The sequence below is a fragment of the Nyctibius grandis genome, chromosome 5 (genome assembly GCF_013368605.1).
Source record: "Nyctibius grandis isolate bNycGra1 chromosome 5, bNycGra1.pri, whole genome shotgun sequence".
NCBI lineage: Eukaryota > Metazoa > Chordata > Aves > Nyctibiiformes > Nyctibiidae > Nyctibius > Nyctibius grandis.
The window spans coordinates 7,966,177-7,985,700 of NC_090662.1; the positions used below are offsets into that span (position 1 = coordinate 7,966,177).

General features: G+C 49.6%; 1 protein-coding gene across 2 annotated transcripts in view; it reads right to left on the reverse strand.

Annotated features, from left to right (window-relative positions):
- Window positions 1-17,453, reverse strand: part of CCDC3 (coiled-coil domain containing 3) — a 48,229-nt gene extending 30,776 nt beyond the window's left edge. For both annotated transcript variants that reach the window (XM_068401609.1, XM_068401608.1), the window contains exons 1-2: window positions 17,041-17,453; window positions 15,884-16,058 (exon numbers count right to left, since the gene is read on the reverse strand). In XM_068401609.1, coding sequence (XP_068257710.1) covers window positions 15,884-16,058; window positions 17,041-17,453 — 588 coding nt within the window. The remainder of the gene's footprint in view (window positions 1-15,883; window positions 16,059-17,040) is intronic.
- Between the last annotated feature and the right edge of the window lie 2,071 nt (window positions 17,454-19,524).

Sequence of the window (19,524 nt, forward strand, 5' to 3'; positions counted from 1 at the left end):
GAAGAACCAGACCCAATGTTTGGACTGACCTCCCATCATGTTTTCTGTGCCACAAGATGCACATTCATTAACCTGTCACTTCAGTACCAATTCATGCCTGGAGAAAGCATCAGTGCTGCAAAGCAGAGGACACAGCGCTGCTATCACATAGCTCTGTTTTCTCAAGCATTTCTGTAAGCGGTATTTCTGTTGGCAATTCTCATATTTAAAAGGCTATTCTCATAATTAAATAAAGTGTGATTCAGCTGCCCACCCTGTGCCACCTAGTGCCACCTGAAATGCCTGTGTGGGCTCCAGCTGCCATTGGAGCAGGTGATGTCTCACTGATGAACAGCAGGTCTCCTGCTGTTCCTGGTCTTGTGCGCTCTCTCTCAGATCCCCTATGGTATCTCAAATGGCAACAGGCAGTTGAATTGCTCCCATAAAGTAAGTAAGTATCTCAGTCTGATCAGACTGCTGATTCCCATCCAGAGGTGGAACTGCCAGTGACACCCAGTCAGCCTCATCTCTGAACTTTCTGGGCTTGAGGGTGGAAAAAATAAAGAGCTTAATTTTTGTTCTTTTAGTGGTTTCCCTTATTAGAAAAAGGCATGTTACCCTAACTGAAAGCACATTTCTAAGATGGTAAATTGGAAAATATCACATTTGAACATCTGCTTGGTGCTCGTGACCTCCTAGGGTAGGCAGAGATGAACCTCTCCCTGAAAACACAAACAAGTCTGCAACAACCTCTATTCTGCTCTCAGAATCCTAAATTGCCCTGAATCCTCATTTAGCTGGATTGAGAACCTGCCTCCCCTCCGTCGGTCCATTGTCTGCCTGTACTGCTGCCCACAAGGACTGCCTGCATCTTTCCAAGATACAAAAAAGAAAGAAAATAAAAGAAAATTCCCTAGGATCTGTAGAGGAAAGGACAACATACTGTCCCTGATAAATACTGAGAACAAACATTAACACTGCAATAGCCACATTCCCAGTTCAGTAGTGGTGGGGTTGAGAGGGACCCTTGACACTGCCAATGTGTATGTTAATGTTTAAAGATACATGTGGGCTGAGGAGCAGATTAGAGTACACAAATAGCTCTGGGCAAGCCTGAGATCTCTCCATTTCAAAACATAGGAAATGCTGTAAATACCATAGCAAATGCAATTACCAGAGCGTGATAAACACCACTTCATTAGCAGGGACGACAGGAGGCTTCTCCCGTTTCAAATGTTTCTGACAATGAGCATGAACCAAACCAGAGGTCAGTCCTGAAATCTGGACACAGAACAGGCAGGCAAGTGCCTCAGGGATGCCTCTGGTCTGTTATTTTGGTTTTAGCCCTTCTCTGTCCTGACACTATGACAGAAGGACCAAGGTCTTTCACATCCTCAACATCTGCAATGTGTTTCTGGAGCGATGACCGTCCATAAGGAGCAGGATGCATTCCAGCGGCTCCACAGTGCCACTGGCTTGGAAGCACCAGGACATTTCCGTCAGTATTTCGGCTGCTTCTAGACATGGGTTAAATATAGGAGGGTTTTGTCACTGGATGTGGTTTTGAGCCATTTTTATTGCAGCGGGAAAGATTTGAGCATAAAATATTATTTCCAGGATACATTTAATCTACGGTTCCGCACCTTTGGGAAAAGAACCAAGAATCACATGTGTTCCCTTGCCCTTTGAAATCGAGACTTAAGAAAACACAGGCTCAGTTAGGATTTCAAGGGACAGATTGTGAAGCGTTCGCTGAACTCAGACAAAACATGCCTGAGCCTAAAACACGTAAAAGGGCAGAAACCCAGTCACCAATGGTTGTAAAAACCCTTCCCTGGGGTTTTATTAAAACTATTCATTTCCAATCCACGGACTTTTTCCAACATTGGCGTTCATGTTCAGCATGGCTGTAGCTGTCTGAAGGGCCCAGGGAGCTTGCAAGTGATTTTTAGAAAAATTCACCACCAGGTTGTCTTTTCAAATCCAGCTGACGGAGGTGGGCTTTGGAGGCCATCTGGTACCTCCTGGAACTGCTCAGCCACAGTATGGGGGATCTAAACCTTCTCCAGAGGGAGAAAGTCACTACTGTTGCCACTGCCATCCAGGTTGAGGAATAAGAAGTGGACATGGACAGAGCGTTTTGAAACTCTATATAGTCCCTTCCAGAGCCATGTCATGACCCATGCAATGGATCTTTCTCCAGAGGCAGGCAGCAAAATGAGAATGTCTTCTTCTGACTAAGAGACCCACCACAATCTCCCAGCTTGACCCAAGCCTTGTAAATGATGGCGATTTCACCACACCAGTTGGTTATACATTTCAGTAATTATTTCCTCATTTCCTGTTTCCATGGGTTTTTTTAAATTTTCTCTCATTTACATCTGTTTTTTTTTTTTTTTCTCTACTTACAGATACCTCCCCACCAGAGGCACTTACAGACCAAGATTAAGCTGCCTGTTTCCTTCCCACAGATAAACCACATACACAGGGATTCTCACTTTCAAGGCATCTTTTATGGACCGTGAATAAACTCTCTCCCACCCATCTGAGCCCCCAGAGCTCTTCTAAAGCATGGGCTGACATCTGGCAGAGCTCCTTCCTGGTCACTGTGGCTAAGCCCCTTCCTCATTATCCCTCCTCTTCCACACCCCATGATGATGACATCGAGGTGCTAGACTGAGTCCAAAGAAGGGCAACAAAGCTGGTGAAGGGTCTGGAGCACAAGACTTATGAGGAGCAGCTGAGGGAACTGGGGTTGTTTAGTCTAGAAAAAAGGAGGCTGAAGAGAGACCTTATTGCTCCTACAACTACCTGAAAGGAGGGTGTAGCGAGGTGGGTGTGGTCTCTTCTCCCAAGTAACAAGCAATAGGACGAGAGGAATCACAGAATCACAGAATGTTAGGGATTGGAAGGGACCTCGAAAGATCATCTAGTCCAATCCCCCTGCCGAAGCAGGATTGCCTAGATCATATCACACAGGAACGCGTCCAGGCGGGTTTTGAATGTCTCCAGAGAAGGAGACTCCACAACCTCTCTGGGCAGCCTGTTCCAGTGTTCGGTCACCCTCACCGTAAAGAAGTTTTTCCTCATATTTATGTGGAATCTCCTGTGTTCCAGCTTGCACCCATTGCCCCTTGTCCTGTCAAGGGATGTCACTGAGAAGAGCCTGGCTCCATCCTCATGACACTTGCCCTTTACATATTTATAAACATTAATGAGGTCACCCCTCAGTCTCCTCTTCTCTAAGCTAAAGAGACCCAGCTCCCTCAGCCTCTCCTCATAAGGGAGATGTTCCACTCCCTTAATCATCTTCGTGGCTCTGCGCTGGACTCTCTCTAGCAGTTCCCTGTCCTTCTTGAACTGAGGGGCCCAGAACTGGACACAATATTCCAGATGCGGCCTCACCAGGGCAGAGTAGAGGGGGAGGAGAACCTCTCTTGACCTGCTAACCACACCCCTTCTAATACACCCCAGGATGCCATTGGCCTTCTTGGCCACAAGGGCACACTGCTGGCTCATGGTCATCCTGTTGTCCACTAGGACCCCCAGGTCCCTTTCCCCTACGCTGGTCTCCAACAGGTCTGCCCCCAACTTGTACTGGTACATGGGGTTGTTCTTGTCCAGATGCAGGACTCTACACTTGCCCTTGTTATATTTCATTAAATTTCTCCCCGCCCAACTCTCCAGCCTGTCCAGGTCTCTCTGAATGGCTGCGCAGCCTTCCGGCGCGTCAGCCACTCCTCCCAGTTTTGTGTCATCAGCGAACTTGCTGACAGTGCACTCTATTCCCTCATCCAAGTCATTAATGAATATATTGAATAGTACTGGTCCCAGTACCGACCCTAATGGCCTCAAGTTGTGCCAGGGGAGGTTTAGATTGGATATCAGGAAAAATTTCTTCACCGAAAGGGTTGACAAGCATTGGAACAGGCTGCCCAGGGCAGTGGTGGAGTCACCATCCCTGGAGGTATTTAAAAGACGTGTAGATGTGGTGCTTAGGGACATGGTTTAGTGGTGGACTTGACAGCACTAGGTTGATGGTTGGACTTGGTGATCTTAAAGGTCCTTTTCAACCAGAACAATTCTATGATTCTATGATTCTTTTAAGGTAGAAAAGAGCTTTCCTGATCTGCAACAAAAGGGAGGATTTCGAGTGGCTGCTATGTTCACGTTTCAAAGGCTCTGAAACAAGACTTCTTTACTCATGTAATGGAAATGGGGACTTACAGCATCTGAATTTCCACTCCTACCCTCAGCCAACATCAGTACAAGCTGTTGCTCCATTTTGACTTTCTCTCCCCACTACCATGCAGTTATGCAACTGATTTTTTCCCACAATAAAAAATATAATCAAAAACATCCAGAAGAATGTAATTGTGTTCAGACCCTGCCTAAAGGCTCTGCAAAGATAAAAAGCAAGCCAAACAAAGGAACGTGGTCTGAAATGGGTTTACAGTGAAGGCAAATGGAGGTGATAAACTCATTACGTTTCGACGCAATGAAGAGGACACGTGTCACCGCCCACCTTTAGAAGGAAGCCAGGCTTCATACCACCAACACGCTTTGGCTTGAATAACCAACCAAAGCCCAGTTGCTCCTGTGTCACCCATCTGAACATATCCCCTTACTCAAAGTACGGCACTGCCCGTGCAACAGGGCTGGAAGACAGAGAGGGGTAAGGGGAAGGGTACAGGATTTAGATGAATAAGTTTGCAGGCAGAAAAATTGTTCAGACAGTTGTTTCTAATCCCAGTGGGGAAAAATCCTGGGTCAAAGAGAATTGTTTCCACTGGACTGGGATACAGAGCCTAACACGCCTGTCTCGCTTTTACCATCTGCAGAATGGGAATAGTTCTGCCAGCCCTGCATGGTGGTGAAGATGAGTCAGTTTGAGGATGACAGTACGTAAGTACTAGCTTCCATTTTTGTCCCACATCTCATCTCAATACAAAACACTGCATTGACTTTCCCCCTTGCAGTAGCTAGTACTTCTGCTGGTTCTCCACTGATCTAGGAAATGCAAAAATACTGCAGGACAAGTCCAATAAGTGCTTTCAGATCTCAGGAAATATTTTTTTGCTTGCTTGCTCTTATGTTTTTTGGGCAGCAATTCAGACGTGGCTTTCTAGCCATATTATTTCCCCTTCTCATTATCCCGTGTCATGGAAACTTGCTTCTCCCTCATTATATTTTTCCCTGCCGTCATTCATTTTACAGATAACTGGACTTATACTTGTAGCAGCAGTCTTCAAAAAAAAAAAAAAACCTGCAAATTGGGGCAGCAAAAGGCGGTAGTCACTGCACCAGCTGCCAGAGGCACCTGCAACGATTTGAGCAGCAACCAGCTGCAATTGGTCACACTGAAACCACATAGTCCCAGTCCCCCGAAACCGGCCACTCTGGTTTGTCACTTCGCATCAGCTTCTGCAAGGGGCTGTGTTCTTCCAGGGCCGGTGGTGAAGCCAAGCCTGGCACCGCATGCCTGCTCCTGGCCGAGCGCAACAGGGCAAGGACACTTCTCCGGGGGAATTTGGAAAGGCGCTTGGCTGGCAGAGGCAGGACGGGCTTTAAAAGGCTCTGTCTGCAGCTTCCATTAGGGATTTGAACTACCGCTGCCTCAGAGCCAACTTGGCTTGCTGTTTGCGAAAATAAACGTCAAAATGCATGGTCTGGGAGAAAATATGTCCCACGTTGAGACATCTCATCTCCCTTCAAGCCGCAACGGCTGATCCGGTTACAGGCAGCATTACAGGTGTCCTGTCTGCCAGCTGCCAGCTGGATTTTGGTGGCTGTTGATTTTAATAAATGTTTTGCTCCATCTTTTTCTATATCTGCCTCACAGGTGGGTCAGGGGAGAGAGAGAAGTGGAAAGAAAAGACTTTTCCACAGATTGAAGGTCGTCTGGGGCCAGCAACCAAACCAAAGACTGGATCTGCCCACAGTGCCTGTAGGAGCAGCGTGTGCATCAGGGACAGCTCCTGGCCCAGGAGTGCTGGTCCACATGAACCATCCTTCCAAGTGCTGACCAACACAAAGCATGGATTTGCACACACAAACACACCGAACACATCTACAGACTCACAGATTTACAGAGGGGCTTGGTGGCTCCCATTATTGGGCTGAACAGTACAGAATTTGGGGACTTCCCTCATTCATTTTGTCTGCCCTTGGCCCAAAAAACTTGCCTGAGACTCACTCTGAATGTATTGCCCAAAACAGCTGGCCCAAACCAAGGTCTAGGAGAACCCAAGCCAGGTGCACCCAGCTCAGACATTTGCTTCCCCCCTCCTGTTCCCAGCCCAATCAAAAGCACTGAAATAGTACCAGTGGGTTACTGCAAAGGGGGTGCCAGGAGACGTATTGGAGCATCTTTCAGTAGCTCTCAGGCTAAGTCAGTACCTCCACTCTCTAAGGTTGAAAAATCATTGGACAAATATGAATAATAAGCATGATTGGATCAAAAAACACCCATGATCTGCTTCTTTGGAGTGCACTTTTTTTTTGCCTTGGGTTAGTAAGATAATAGGCCCACCTTACAAGAACACCAGCCTCAACTCTTATCCTTGGAGGCCAGGTCCCAGATAGCCGTGGTAGCACCTTGAGTACAGGAACCTGTGTCAAGGAAGGTGATTTGGCCATGGACACAACTGCTTTCAAGCACAAGTTGTCCTGCACCAACTCAGTTCCCAGGTCCAGTAACTGCCCAGGTCACCACCAGCTGCATCCCCTTGCCAGCCAGTGCTTTCACCCTTCGCAGTCTATGTGCATGGGATGTCCTCTCTCACCTTCCCATGCTGGGGAGGCTGTAAACAGGAGGGCAGGGTAGAAAAGCAGAGGAATCACCAAATCGCCCACACACAGGGAAGGAGACAAGGGACCAGTCAGCCTCCTCCTGTCGTCTTGTTGCCACTTTTCCCATGACAGTGTCATCTCCAGAGGGTATGGATGACGGGTCCACCTCTCATTACAATGCTGCAATTCCCAGCCCACCTTCACATACAGATGCTCATGGGGGTACCTTCAAACTTTCTGTTTCCCTCCCCAGATGGAGGTATCTTCCACCTCGGCCACTTCTGTGTTAACACAGAGGGAATGTGATTGGCTCAACAAAAGTCCCGTCTCTCTTACCTACTCTAACAGCAGCAACATCCTACCTGTGCCGCACACTATGGAGTTAGCCCCAGGCACGTAGCTGCAGCTCTCTAACATGACTGGGAGACACATTGCTTCAGCCCTTGGCTGAGGGCTGGGGGCTTGCAAAAAAAATCTTTGTCCAGCTGAGCAAGCACTGTGGCACGATTCATGCTCAGCAGCACCATCGCAGGTCTTTCAACCACCTCTGGGCTGGAAACCCCAAGGGTACAGCACCCCTCCACGCAGCCTTGGCTCTGAAACACAGGAGGGACAATGGGGTCCCTTCAGCTCCATCTTTGTGTCTCACGATGTGCAGAGCTCAGCCCACAAACACCAACCACATCTGCAGCCACAAGCAGTTTCCCACCCCTGTGGCGGTGGAAGAAGCCAGACAGAGAGCCAAAAAGGTGTCCTGGGGCTGGGGTCAGATGCCTGCTCTCCACCAAGTTCATGTACAGCAGCAGATAGCCTCATAGCACAAAATCTAGAATGATTTAGTGCATTTGGCAGAACTTCTTTAAAGTGTGGACCTGGATAATTAAAAGCAGGCTGGAGCTGTGTGGGTCTTTGTTCATTGCCAATTCCTGGAAGGATTGCTGTTTCGCCCTTCAGAGGAGGCAGCCATGTACATACACACACATGGCTTCTAGGCATTTCCTTGCTTGGCGGGCTGGAAACCGGATATTTTTAAGGATATCATGTACTTGGATGTGTCTGAGACATAGTCAGAGAGCTGTGCTCTGGGATAATCTGTATTGGTTGATAGGGAGCAAGCTGGTCCAGACTCATTCATAGAATCACAGAATGGTTTGGGTTGGAAGGGACCTTAAAGATCATCTAGTTCCAACCCCCCTGCCACAGGCAGGGCCATGTCCCACTAGACCAGGTTGCTCAAAGCCCCATCCAGCCTGGCCTTGAACACTGCCAGGGAGGGGGCAGCCACAGCTTCTCTGGGCAACCTGTGCCGGTATCTCACCACCCTCACAGTCAAGAATTTCTTCCTAATATCTAATCTAAATCTACCCTCCTTCAGTTTAAAACCATTATCCCTTGTCCTACCACTACATGCCCTTGTAAAAAGTCCCTCTCCAGCTTTCCTGTAGGCCCCTTCAGGTACTGGAAGGCTGCTATAAGGTCTCCCTGGAGCCTTCTCTTCTCCAGGCTGAACAGCCCCAACTCTCTCAGCCTCTTTTCATAGCAGAGGTGCTCCAGCCCTCTGATCATCTTTGTGGCCTCCTCTGGACTCATTCCAACAGCTCCATGTCCTTCTTATGGTGGGGGCCCCAGAGCTGGACTCAATACTCTAGGTGGGGTCTCACAAGACTGGAGTAAAGGGGCAGAATCCCCTCCCTTGACCTGCTGGCCACACTGCTTTTGATGCAGCCTGGGATGCGGTTGGCCTTCTGGGCTGCAAGCACACATTGCCAGCTCATGTTGAGCTTCTCGTCGACCATCACCCCCAAGTCCTTCTCCTCAGGGCTGCTCTCAATCCGTTCTCCGCCCAGCCTGTATTTGTGCTTGGGATTGCCCCGACCCACATGCAGGACCTTGCACTTTGCCTTGTTGATCTTCACACGGTTCGCACAGACCCACCTCTCAAGCCTGTCAAGGTCCCTCTGGATTCACCAACATCAAATTCAAAGCTCCCATGCTACCTCAGATCATCCCTCCTGCATTGTATACGGCAGTCAGTCAACCTGCCTCCTGATACAAAAATAAGGTGTCTCTAAGAGACACCCTAAAACCAAAGAAATTTCCCCATTTTTCTCCTGGGAAATGCTCAGAACACCTTCTGGGTGCTATAAATATAAGGAAGACCATATGCAATGGAAACATCCCATGGATAAGACTATTTTGAACTACTCCGTGATCTTTTATTCTGTATTTTAGCAGCCTGTGTGCATGTGGGAAGACAGAAAACTGATAGGGAGATGCCAATCAGACCTCTAAGAGTTCCCTACTACAGCCTGGGTGGGAAGGTTTGGAAATGAGTCAATGCCATTTCTATGCCAAAAGACTCTCGGGGATGTTACCCAAACAGATCAACAGTCTCATGGTCTCCCCTCATCCCAGACACTTGTCAGCAGTTCTCCATTTCATCTCTTATTGCTTACATGCATTCAAATTAAACACAGATTGTAGGGAAGGGGGTACGCTCTGGCTGAGTTTCTGGGAGGAAAACAAAAGCACTGTAAATCACGATTAAAACAACCCAGAAGCGATGTACACTTTCTATCATGCCATTAGGCTAATGGAGCAACAACTCTTCTAACAAATGACAGGGCAAGAAACTGAACGTAAAATGAGATTTTCAAACCTTTAGATATTGGATCTTACTTTCATCCATTTCAAGGTCTTTTTACCCTGCCCTTGCCACGTAGCACTGTTTTGAACTGAGAATATTTTCTATTTCCTTAGCGCCTTAGGACCAGGGAAGGGAGGATCCCTTATGCGGTTTATGCCACAAGCAAACACAAAAGGCCAGTACATGGGAATTAAAGCAAACTGTCTTAACCAAGCCAGCCTGCTGCCTGCTCTTTTCCAGACCAGTCCTTCCCCTGAAACTGCTGCCTCTGGACTCCACGACCAGCGTTTCCAGTCCTATGATTCGTCTCACAGCACTTGGAGCAGAGAGAGAACTCCTCAAGAGCAAAAGTGCTTAACTTCTAAAAGAGAAAAACCAAAATGCTTTTTCATTTTATCTCAATGGATACCGCGGATGAAATTTCAGCTGAAATCCATTACAGTTATCAGCTTTTTTTTCTAGTGGCCAGGCTTTGCATGATTCACATAGCAGAATCACCTTCAGCATCACCAATGTCCGTCTCAGCCACTGCAGGAAGAGCTCTTGTCCCTGCATCCAAGGCAGCTCGGGCTCTCTCCAGAGATGCCACAGGCATCCCTCCAGCAGGTACCCACCCACAATACTATTTAATCACTGTCCAGACTCAAAATCAGGGAAGTCAAAAAAATCATGAGGACTTCTCCAACTTTCCTTCTTCTTGCCCCCTCTCTGGAAGCACGTTGCCTGGGGAGATGGATGAAAACAGGTCCCCATGGAAAATGTCATGTGAGCCAGCCCTTCTCTGGTAGCCCTTCTGTGTAAGCAGCTATTTCTCTGTGATTTAAGCCCTCGTGGTCCTGTGAAGTGTTGCTGAATGAGAGCCGCTACTATTCATGCAGCTGAGAGCATCAGGGCAGAAACAGGCTGGGGCCACTGCTGAGCAAATGTGCTGCTGCCCACAGGTGGGTTCAGGGAATGATCTGACTCAGAGACTCCCAGTCCATGCACACAGCCGTTTGCTAAAATACAAATAGCTCTGAAACTATTTCCTCTACTTCCTCAGAGGAAGGATGCCATTTAATTTAATTTTTTGCTTTGCATAATAATAGCAAGGTCGTTTATGCAATTACATCGCTTTTCCCTTTTCAGCTGCTCCAAAGCCTTGCTGCTGTCCTAATCAGGTCATCGGGTTATTACAGCAGCCAAAGTGCCACCAGAGAAGAGGACCCAGGCCCAAAGATGCCAAGCAGGTATTTGTAGACTGCCCTGCTAACCCACTAATTACCTTACTTTTTATTTGGGAATATGACTGCTTTCATAAAAGCTTTATTATTACCCAGATAAATCTCTGGAGGTCTCTCAGAAGGCAAGTCTGTTCATCTAAATTAATTGAAGTAACCATGTGGTTGTGGCTCTGATGCTTGAGAGGAGGAGAGGCAATGCAGGGAGAGAGGCTTAATAAAAGATGTAATCTCTCCCTGCGATCTCGCCAGGCTTAATTGAAGTTATTGGACTCCTTAATTTCCATGGGTTTTATCACAGTGCCAGTGCTCTCACAGTTGCTCATGGTCACTTTGACACGCTGCTGTTAATTCCCTCGTTATGATGCACACGGGGTCGTTTTGCAGCTCTTCTGAGTGAAAAAAAAAAGGGGAGGAAGCTGCCCTGTAAAAGAAGCACCACACGGCCCCAGGTCGTGAGCACCTCCACAGCTCACAGCAAGCTGGAATGAAGGTCAAAAGACCATGTTTCCCTATCAACCTGTTGACAAACTCAGGAGTTAAAACCCCTCTGAAAAATAAATAATGACAAGCGCAGTTTGACACTTCCATAGACCTCATTATCACCAGACCTTGGGTCACTTCGGTGTAATCCCTCGCGTGCAGAAAAGGCAACGAGGTCTTATTTAAGAGATCGCACAAATCTGCAGAAGGCCAAGTCGGGAGGAGAAACTAGAGCCTCGAGATTTGCACTAAAATGCTAAAACTCTGCAGGGGGCAGGATTTCAATCCCAACCCACTGCATCACCCCCAGGCTTAGCAGCAGGCACTTCTGGAGGGGGGAAACCGAAGGGACGATCCCCACCTCCCAGCTTGAGCGAGCAGAAATCAACGCCCTGCACGCAGAAAAGTGTCATTTAGCACTTAGCCATGGGAAAAATTTGTTGTGAGAAACAGGTGTTGGCACATATGGATGCTCTCCAGGCCTTCACGATTTTCCTGTTCCCCTTCTCCATCCCTGGAGGATGCTGGCTGCACGGCCAAATGCTCATCCCCATCTCCCAAAAAACAAGTCTGCCCCCTTGGACTCCTTTTGAGCAAGAAAAGGTCACCAGGATGCTCCCTAAAAGCATCAGTAATGAAACCTCAGCACCGCCGGCTGCACCGGAGAATAACTGGGCAGCAAGCAGCGGGTTGTGAGCAATTTTAGGGGCACTGGGGGAAGCAGGGAGTAAAGGAAAAGGGGTGTCTGGGGTGTTTTCCTGAGGCAGGGGTGACCTGGAGCCTGCACACCGGCTGGCACAGGACAGCCTGGCACGCCTGCGCAGGAGGCTGTCAGACTTTACAAACCCTTTGATACGTCTGTGGGTCTTCCCTCAGGGGGTCAACATGAGACTTGGGTAAAAACAGAGCTTTTAAGAATTTTAATTAGGCTTTTATTACTTCTTAATTGTTCCTTTCTTTAATAAAAGCACCTTATTAAAAGAAACTGCTGTGACTGCAAGATTCCTTGGCTAGGCGAATGCTGCATTTCTCCCAGTGCAGAAGGTGGGAAGAATCAATCAAAACTGTAACTACGCAAGGAAAAAAGGAGCATTCCTGTGTTATTATCTCCACCAACATCAGCTCTGGGACTGGGCCAAACCTGGGACCCAGGTACCTGCAAAGTGCTACAAGAAAGGGCCCCTCACTCTGTGAGAAGTTACAGCCACTCATTACAAACCCAACTCCAACCTCAAGCCTGGTGGGAACTTGGGGCTTTAGCAACAACCTTGCGGGAACTGCTGACGGTGAGCAGGAGTAAAGCAGGAGGTCTGCAAACATCGCTGAGAGGCTGTGAGAAAAGTCAGGATGGAGCCCAATTAATTACTGCCTCTGCAAACCTAGGAGCCAAAATGCACGTGCCTAAAGAAACGCCAGCCGAAGCTACCGAGGCTCTCCAGAGTGGCCAGCACCTGAGTGAATTTATGAGACTGTGGGGTTATTGGAAAACTATGGAAAGCAGCACCTGGCCCTCAGCCCAGACTGCAAGGGGTTTAAAAACACAGCTGGAATTAGCTTCCAGTGACAGCAGCAAGCCCAGGATGAGGAATGTATTATCCCCAACGAGATGTGCCTTGGGACTGGCCTCCTTTCACCATGTGCCATGGGGCTTTCTGAAAATTATAAGGGCTTTCCAAAAATCAAAAGGGTTCTCCTGCAAAGGAAAAGGCAGGTGGCACATCCCTGTGCATCGAGAAGTTCCTGCACATCTCTTTGCTCTCTTTCGCATCATCAGACACTTGCTGAGAGGAGGAGAAGGAGCTGTCAGAGTTTTCCTCATTTCGCCCATTGGGACAGGCCAGACAAGGCTGCCTGCATGCAAGGAGCACTGCCGAGAGAAGAGGGCGAGCAGGAGGACAGCGTGTCAGCGAGGACCTTTGGGTCCCCTGCTCCGCGGCTGGCTCAGGCACACCCCGCAGAAGGGACCTCTTGCTGGGCGCAGCGTTACGTGAGGCAAAAGTTGTTCACCCATGACGGGGCTCTCTCACCCCAGAGCTACAAACATGAATTATTCATTGCAACTGCTCATGCTTCCAGCGCCAAATTCTCCCTTAAAATGTCCACCCCAGAAACAGATCAAGAATAGGGCACAGGGCCATGAGCAAATACAGGGATTTAAAAAGTCTTTTGGAGTACAGGATCCAGCTATAAGCAGGAGATTTCATCACTCCTTTATTCCAAACCTACATGGGCACGCTGCTTTTTGACAGAGCCACTTTTTAAGCTGTCCCTGCATGTAGCTGTCCCTGCATGCAGCTGTCCCAAAACCCAGAGGCAGGACCGTCCCTACTAACTCCTGGAACCAGAGCTTTGCCCCAGCTGCCTTCTGCTCTCAGGATCTCAGCGTCTCCATCTCTTCCCTCTGACTGCACAAAACATCCATGATGGGTTTTAACTAGCAATTTACATCAGTACGCAGCAGCTAGTGAGACCCCTGACTCCTCACTGCATCAGAAGACCCTTGCCTCTCTGTCCAAGCTCTCCACAACTTGACACCATCACAGAAGCCACCCTTGGGTGTCCTCAGGCTCCCAAAGAGCCTCTTTTCCAGAAAGCTTCAAGAATAATGCTCCAAGTAATGATGCAAGTAGATGTGGTGCCATTTGGGCAAGTCACCATCAGATGTGACAAGGCAAAGAGAGGAGCAAAATGATGAAGAGAGCTGCACCCTGGACACGGGCTCCTGAATTGGGAAGAACTGGGAAAGAAATTCCTAATACCGTGGCAGCCAGAAATGCCATCCCCTTCCCAGGCTGGGGCACGCAGGCGCCGGGAGCCAGCGCTGGGCTGGGCAAACACAGATGCAGGAGCTGAATGGGAGCACAGTCAGCCTGAACTATTTTTAACTGGTGCAGAGGAAGCTTTTACTTTTCATTACGAAGGGGAGACAAAGCGTCCGTCACTTGTGCTGAATTTATTCACTCCCCGGGTGGGTGTTGAAGCATGTAAAGCCCCCAGCCCCGGTCTGTGTGACCAGCAGCTCTAATCCGCCCCTAATCTGCTCGCAGCTGCGCGGGGTCAAAGAGCGCAACAGCTGAAATGCACTTTTGATACATACGCTTTGGGTTGCCCCAACATACCCTGGGGGTTTCTGCCTTGTGATTTCCATCAGAGCTAACTGGCGAGATTCACTGCTGGCATAAATGAGCACCAACCCATCAAGATCCCCTACGTTTAGCTCAGCACGGTTAAACAAACAGCGCAGAGGCATCACAAGCAGATACTGGGAGTTGGATCTGGTGGTCCCCCAATGCCACTTTGCTCCCCCAGAGTAAAATCTGTGGATTTGGCAGCGGCAGTGCCTTTACTTGCCAAATACATTGCTTGGGGCACTGGGGAGCCTGCGGGCTGGCAGGGAGGAGGCAGGGCTGGGACTGGGGCTCTACGCCTCCCCCTTCTTGCCGAGCCAGCGTTACGGCTCTGCAATCTAATTGTAAGATAATTAATTTTCTCTTAAATATCAACTCCTGCTGCTATCCCCAAATATGTATTTGAAGGTCACCATCCCCTACTCCCTCCCCAAAATATCAGCAATGGGAAAACCCTTGCTCACAGGGCATCCCAAGGAGCGGGGTTGTGTCACTGGCCAGATGGCCACACAGCAGCTCAAACTTTGTACGCTGGCGGTCAGCCAGCTGGTGAAAGGAAAGGGCTCGGCCAGCCACCGAGCTCCCTCCATCCATCTCCCAAACAAGCCACTAGCACATCTGCTGCCGTACACAAATATTGTGCCTTGTATGAATCCACAGACGACGCAAGCGATGACACGTCCTGTCCATCCTGACCTAAAGAGGTGCTTAAAATGTTCTCGGCTACCAGTGGAAACCACTAGCCTCACAAAACAAGGTTTGGCATTAAAACAGCTCTCCAAGTTCCACTTTTGCGAATGTATATGAATACCCAGAACATGCACATACATAACTGCACATTGCTTCTTGCTGCCAAGGAAGTGTTTATTAAAATCTTGCATTTATTACACACACTATAGCCCCATAAAGGGGCTCAGAAGCCACTAACAATGGTGGACTTTCCGTACTAAAAGTGTACTTTCTTAAGGGAGGATTGCCTAGAGGGTGAACTACTTGCTGTGGCCTCCCTTGAGAGGAGAAAGAGGCATTTCATTCAGCTTGTTCACAAGGAGGTGCCGGCGTCGCTCGGATGAACCATGCCCTCTTCGCTCAGATGAATCGTGCCCTCAAGAGTCTCTTTTTTCCCCAGCTGCTACCAAGACAGCTTAGGGTGATTAGTTTAGCAGTAGATGCTTATGCTGTTGTGTGGAGTTAGGCAAGAATAATCCCTTACAGTCTGTCATGGTCCAGGCACTGCTCTCTCTACATGAAATGAACACAGAAGTACAAAAGCGAAGCTCTGCTCCTGAACATTTCAACTGAAGTATGGGGTCTAGAGATAACAAACCCAGGAACGACCTGGGTGGAGTAGGACAGGACCACATGCAATGCTGGTTTCCAACCTATTGCTCATGAACAGGTTGATACCAAGCTTTGCTCAGGTCCATGGGAAGCTAAAAAGCTAACAGAGAAGTCAGCTTTGACAACAGAGTTTAACATCTCCCTACCAGTGTGTTACTTTGCCAGTGATACCACCAAAGGACCAGGAAAATCAGGGACCTGTTGCTCTGCATTCATAGATATGTTTGCAAATGACATGGGAATGCCTGTGCCCACTTAGAAAACAAGCACTGGAAAGCAAATAAATCCCTTACCCGGTTGTCCTCTTGAATCTCCCAGTCACTGGAGAAGCTCAACACATGCTGTGCCTGCGAGCAGTTAGAAAACTGGAAAAGGCTGGCAAACATCCTTCTGTTCTCCTGCGTGTCCGGGAAAATCGCCTCCTGGAAGTTGACTCCGTGCGGCAGGAGGATGTAGTTCTCATCCATTCTGAAATACAAATCACACGGGCAGCCCGCTGTGAGGCTAAACTGTCCTTCGTCTCCCGCAGAAGTCACCCGTCATACTTCAGCCTGGCTCAACAAGTGCCACCAAAGTCACACAGACAGACTTTTAGCCAACTCATGGCGCTCAGCTCTCCTGGCACTTAGTTGCCAAGACGGCAACTTCCACCACAGAGAACTGGCCCAGGCAGCAGCAGTAAGGACCTAACAGGCTCCTACTGCCCTGCAGACATCAACGAACCCCCAGGAATGAGGCAAAGCTATATTTTGGTCCGTGGTTCTTACTGAATTTGCATCACTTTGCCTGTGATCCCCGAGTTTAAGTATTCCTTCAAGCAGTCAATAAATAACTTGTGTAAAATGTGTTTAAAGATATTGCCACAGACCGAGCACTAGACAGCATCAAACTGTGTTTCGTTACGCACCCAGTGTAAGAATATACCAAGTATTTCAAAACAAGCCACTGAGTAGCATTTCGCAAATGCTCTTGGATCGAAAGGTCGCGGCGATGGCTCTGTTCCCACATTGTGGTTTATTTCCTTATTCTTTCGATGAGCCCAAAGTCTGGATTTGGCTGAGACTTAGGAGAGCTGAGAGAAAGCTCTCGGGGGAGTGTTTAGGGATGGGTTTTTAACTCCCATGCCAAACTTGGGCGAACAGGCGCTGGCCTCTCTCCAGCGCCGTGACCGTCCCGCCGTAAAAACAAAAGCAGCAGCACCCAGGAGCTACTCACCAGCAGCTCCCCGTACATCTGCTGCCCGGCGATGCTGGGATATGATGGGTTTGGGGTTGTTTTTTCCTGATGAAACTCTGGGTGGCTCCGCAAAGCAGACGGCGCTGCGGGACAGAGCGAACCCTCCCGGGCGGGAGCGGGCGGGCGTCCCCCCGGCCGCGGAGATGCCCCGGAGCCGGGATGCCGACCCCAACCCCCGGACTCACACGCACGCCCCCCCCATCTCGGGACTCACCGGAGGAAGAAGAAATAAGCGTAGCCCTGCATGACGGTGTGCGAGTGGCAGGAGAAGTAGCCGAGGCCGGTGAGGTTGAGGCGGGAGCCGGCGGGCACCTCCAGCATGCTGCCCCACGCCTGGTCGCACAGCAGCTCGATCTCGGCGGAATAAAAGAGCCCCCCGGCTCCTTGGTGGGGGCCGCCGGGGGGTCCCCGCTGCCAAGGCAGGTAGTTGTAGGCGCCGTAGGGGTCGGGGTGCAGCGCCAGCACCCGCGCGTACACGATGATCGCGGCCAGCTCGGCCCGGCAGCCCTCGCTGAGCGGCCGCCACTCGGCCGGCAGCTGGCAGCCCCCCCCGCCGCCCGCCCGCGCCCCCGGCCCCAGCGCCAGCCCCAGCGCCAGCAGCGGCAGCAGCCGCGGAGCGGGCGGCATCGCGGCCGGGCCGGGGGCTCGCAGCGGCGGGCGGGCAGGGGAGGGGGGTTGGAGGTTGGGGCTGGGGAGGGGAAGGACGGCCCGGAGCTGCCCCGGAGGCTGCGGGGGACGGGGAGGCTGGGGGGAGAGGTGCGAAAGGGCCGGGGTGGGAACGGCAGGGAGGGAAGCGGCGAGGCGGAGATGCGAAGGGGCAGGGAAGGTGCCAAGGGGCGGGGGGAGAAAGCAGAGGGTGCCAGGAGGCAGGTCCCCAAAGGGCTGAGATCCAAGCAGACAGGGGTGCAAAGGGGCAAAGGGGCAAAGGGTCGAGGGGCAGAGGGACCGGGGGTGCCCAGGGGCAGAGATGCGAGGAGCAGAGATGTAAAAGGGAGGGATGGGAAAAGGCAGAGATGAGAAGGGGGCAGAGAGGCAAAGGGGAGGGATGTAAACGAGAGAGGTGCAAAGGGGGAGGTGAAAAGGGAGGGATACAAAGGGGAGGGATGCAAAGGCAGAGTTGCAAAGAGGAGGAATGCAAAGGGAAGAAGTGGACAGGACAGAGAGTGCAAAGAGGCAAGATGTAAGAGAGCAGAGATGCGAAGGGCAAGAACACTCCGGGATGGGGGCAGCCCCCGGAATGGGCACTGGCAGCCCGCAGAGCTCTGGGAGGTGAAGGGGTGGCTTGTAGGGTGCTGGAAGTGCGAGGGTCCCAGTGGAGCAGGGGGCTGTGCACAGCTCCTGCTGGGAAAGAAGAGCCTGGGAAACTGAAGGGGTGTGTGTGTGTGTGTAAGTTTGTAACCCTGGTCACCCACTTCTCCTACTTCAGATGAGGATGGAGAAAAACCTCGCAAGTGGAGGAGAGCAGCTCTTCCTAGCAGCCTGAAATCGTTTTTCAAAATGCATCTGGTGAGCAAGGTAAAAATAAAAAGCCAGCTCTCGATATACTTTCGCTCCCCACTGTTTCCTCCTAGAACTGGCTGAGTCAGCTTTGGGCTCCTCCAGCTTTTTGGCAGATGGCTCAGAGACTGACCCCTCTACCCGCATACGAACTGCTGTGGGGCTTCTCCCGAAGGTCCCCAGGGGCCCTGCACCACCCACAGCCCAAAATAGCCTCTTTCTATTTCAGTATTCTCCTTTTCCCACATCTGATCTCACTGGGGATAATAGAGTCAGGAATGGGCATGGGACCCTTAGAAACTTCTGTTAGAATATGAATATCATGGAGACACGGTCCCAGTTAAATCTCTCCCTAGCTGGGATGGTTACTAAAAGTTTGACAGCATGTCCTGGCTGGTTCCTTTAATCCCATCCTCTGTCCGTCTGAGTGTCTGTCTGTCTCCATCTGCCTCTCCAGTCCTCTACAAAGACTAGGAGCTCTTGGGAGAAGGAGGTGCGTTTTTGTTCCATGTTTGTGCTGTGCCTGGTATAGGGGGGTCCTCGTCCATGACTGCTGTTCGAAATAATGTGCAAAATAATGAATCATCAGTTAAATAATGCTGAGCCAATTTCATGACAGCGAGACAAGACTTCTTCTGTGACAAGTGCCTCCCTCTGGAATAGTTTCATCAGACTCAGCTGTGTGCTGAAGAGTTTAACAAAGGTAATATTCATATTTCATGATGGCATGGTCCTACAATGTATTTCATCACAGCTTTACACAAGAACAGCAAAGTTGGTTCTTGCTAAAACAGAAACAGATTTTGATTTTTTTTTTCCCTAACAAAAACTCCAGAATGTCAGATAGAGCTTTTCTAACTGTTTTTTTTTACAATCTGTTTCTTGAAGATCAACAAATTGCTTCCAACTTTCAGGAAAAAAGCTTAAAAGACAATCCTGAAAAGAATCTTTTGAAGAAAATATCCTCAGAAAATCCCAACAGACCAAGAAGCTCAGTATTTTTTTAATGTTAACCATCAGGAAAAACTGCTTTTGCTTTGGAAACTGAAGGGACTACATTGTGGTAGAGAAGGTTTCAGAGCCTCATTCAGCAGTTTTTAGATACATAAATAAGAACTTAGGAGAAAAACAAAGAATTGAGGCTGATGTTGACTTCAGACAAAGCTGGGGCAGTCCTGCAGGCATTTTGTGCAATCCAGTG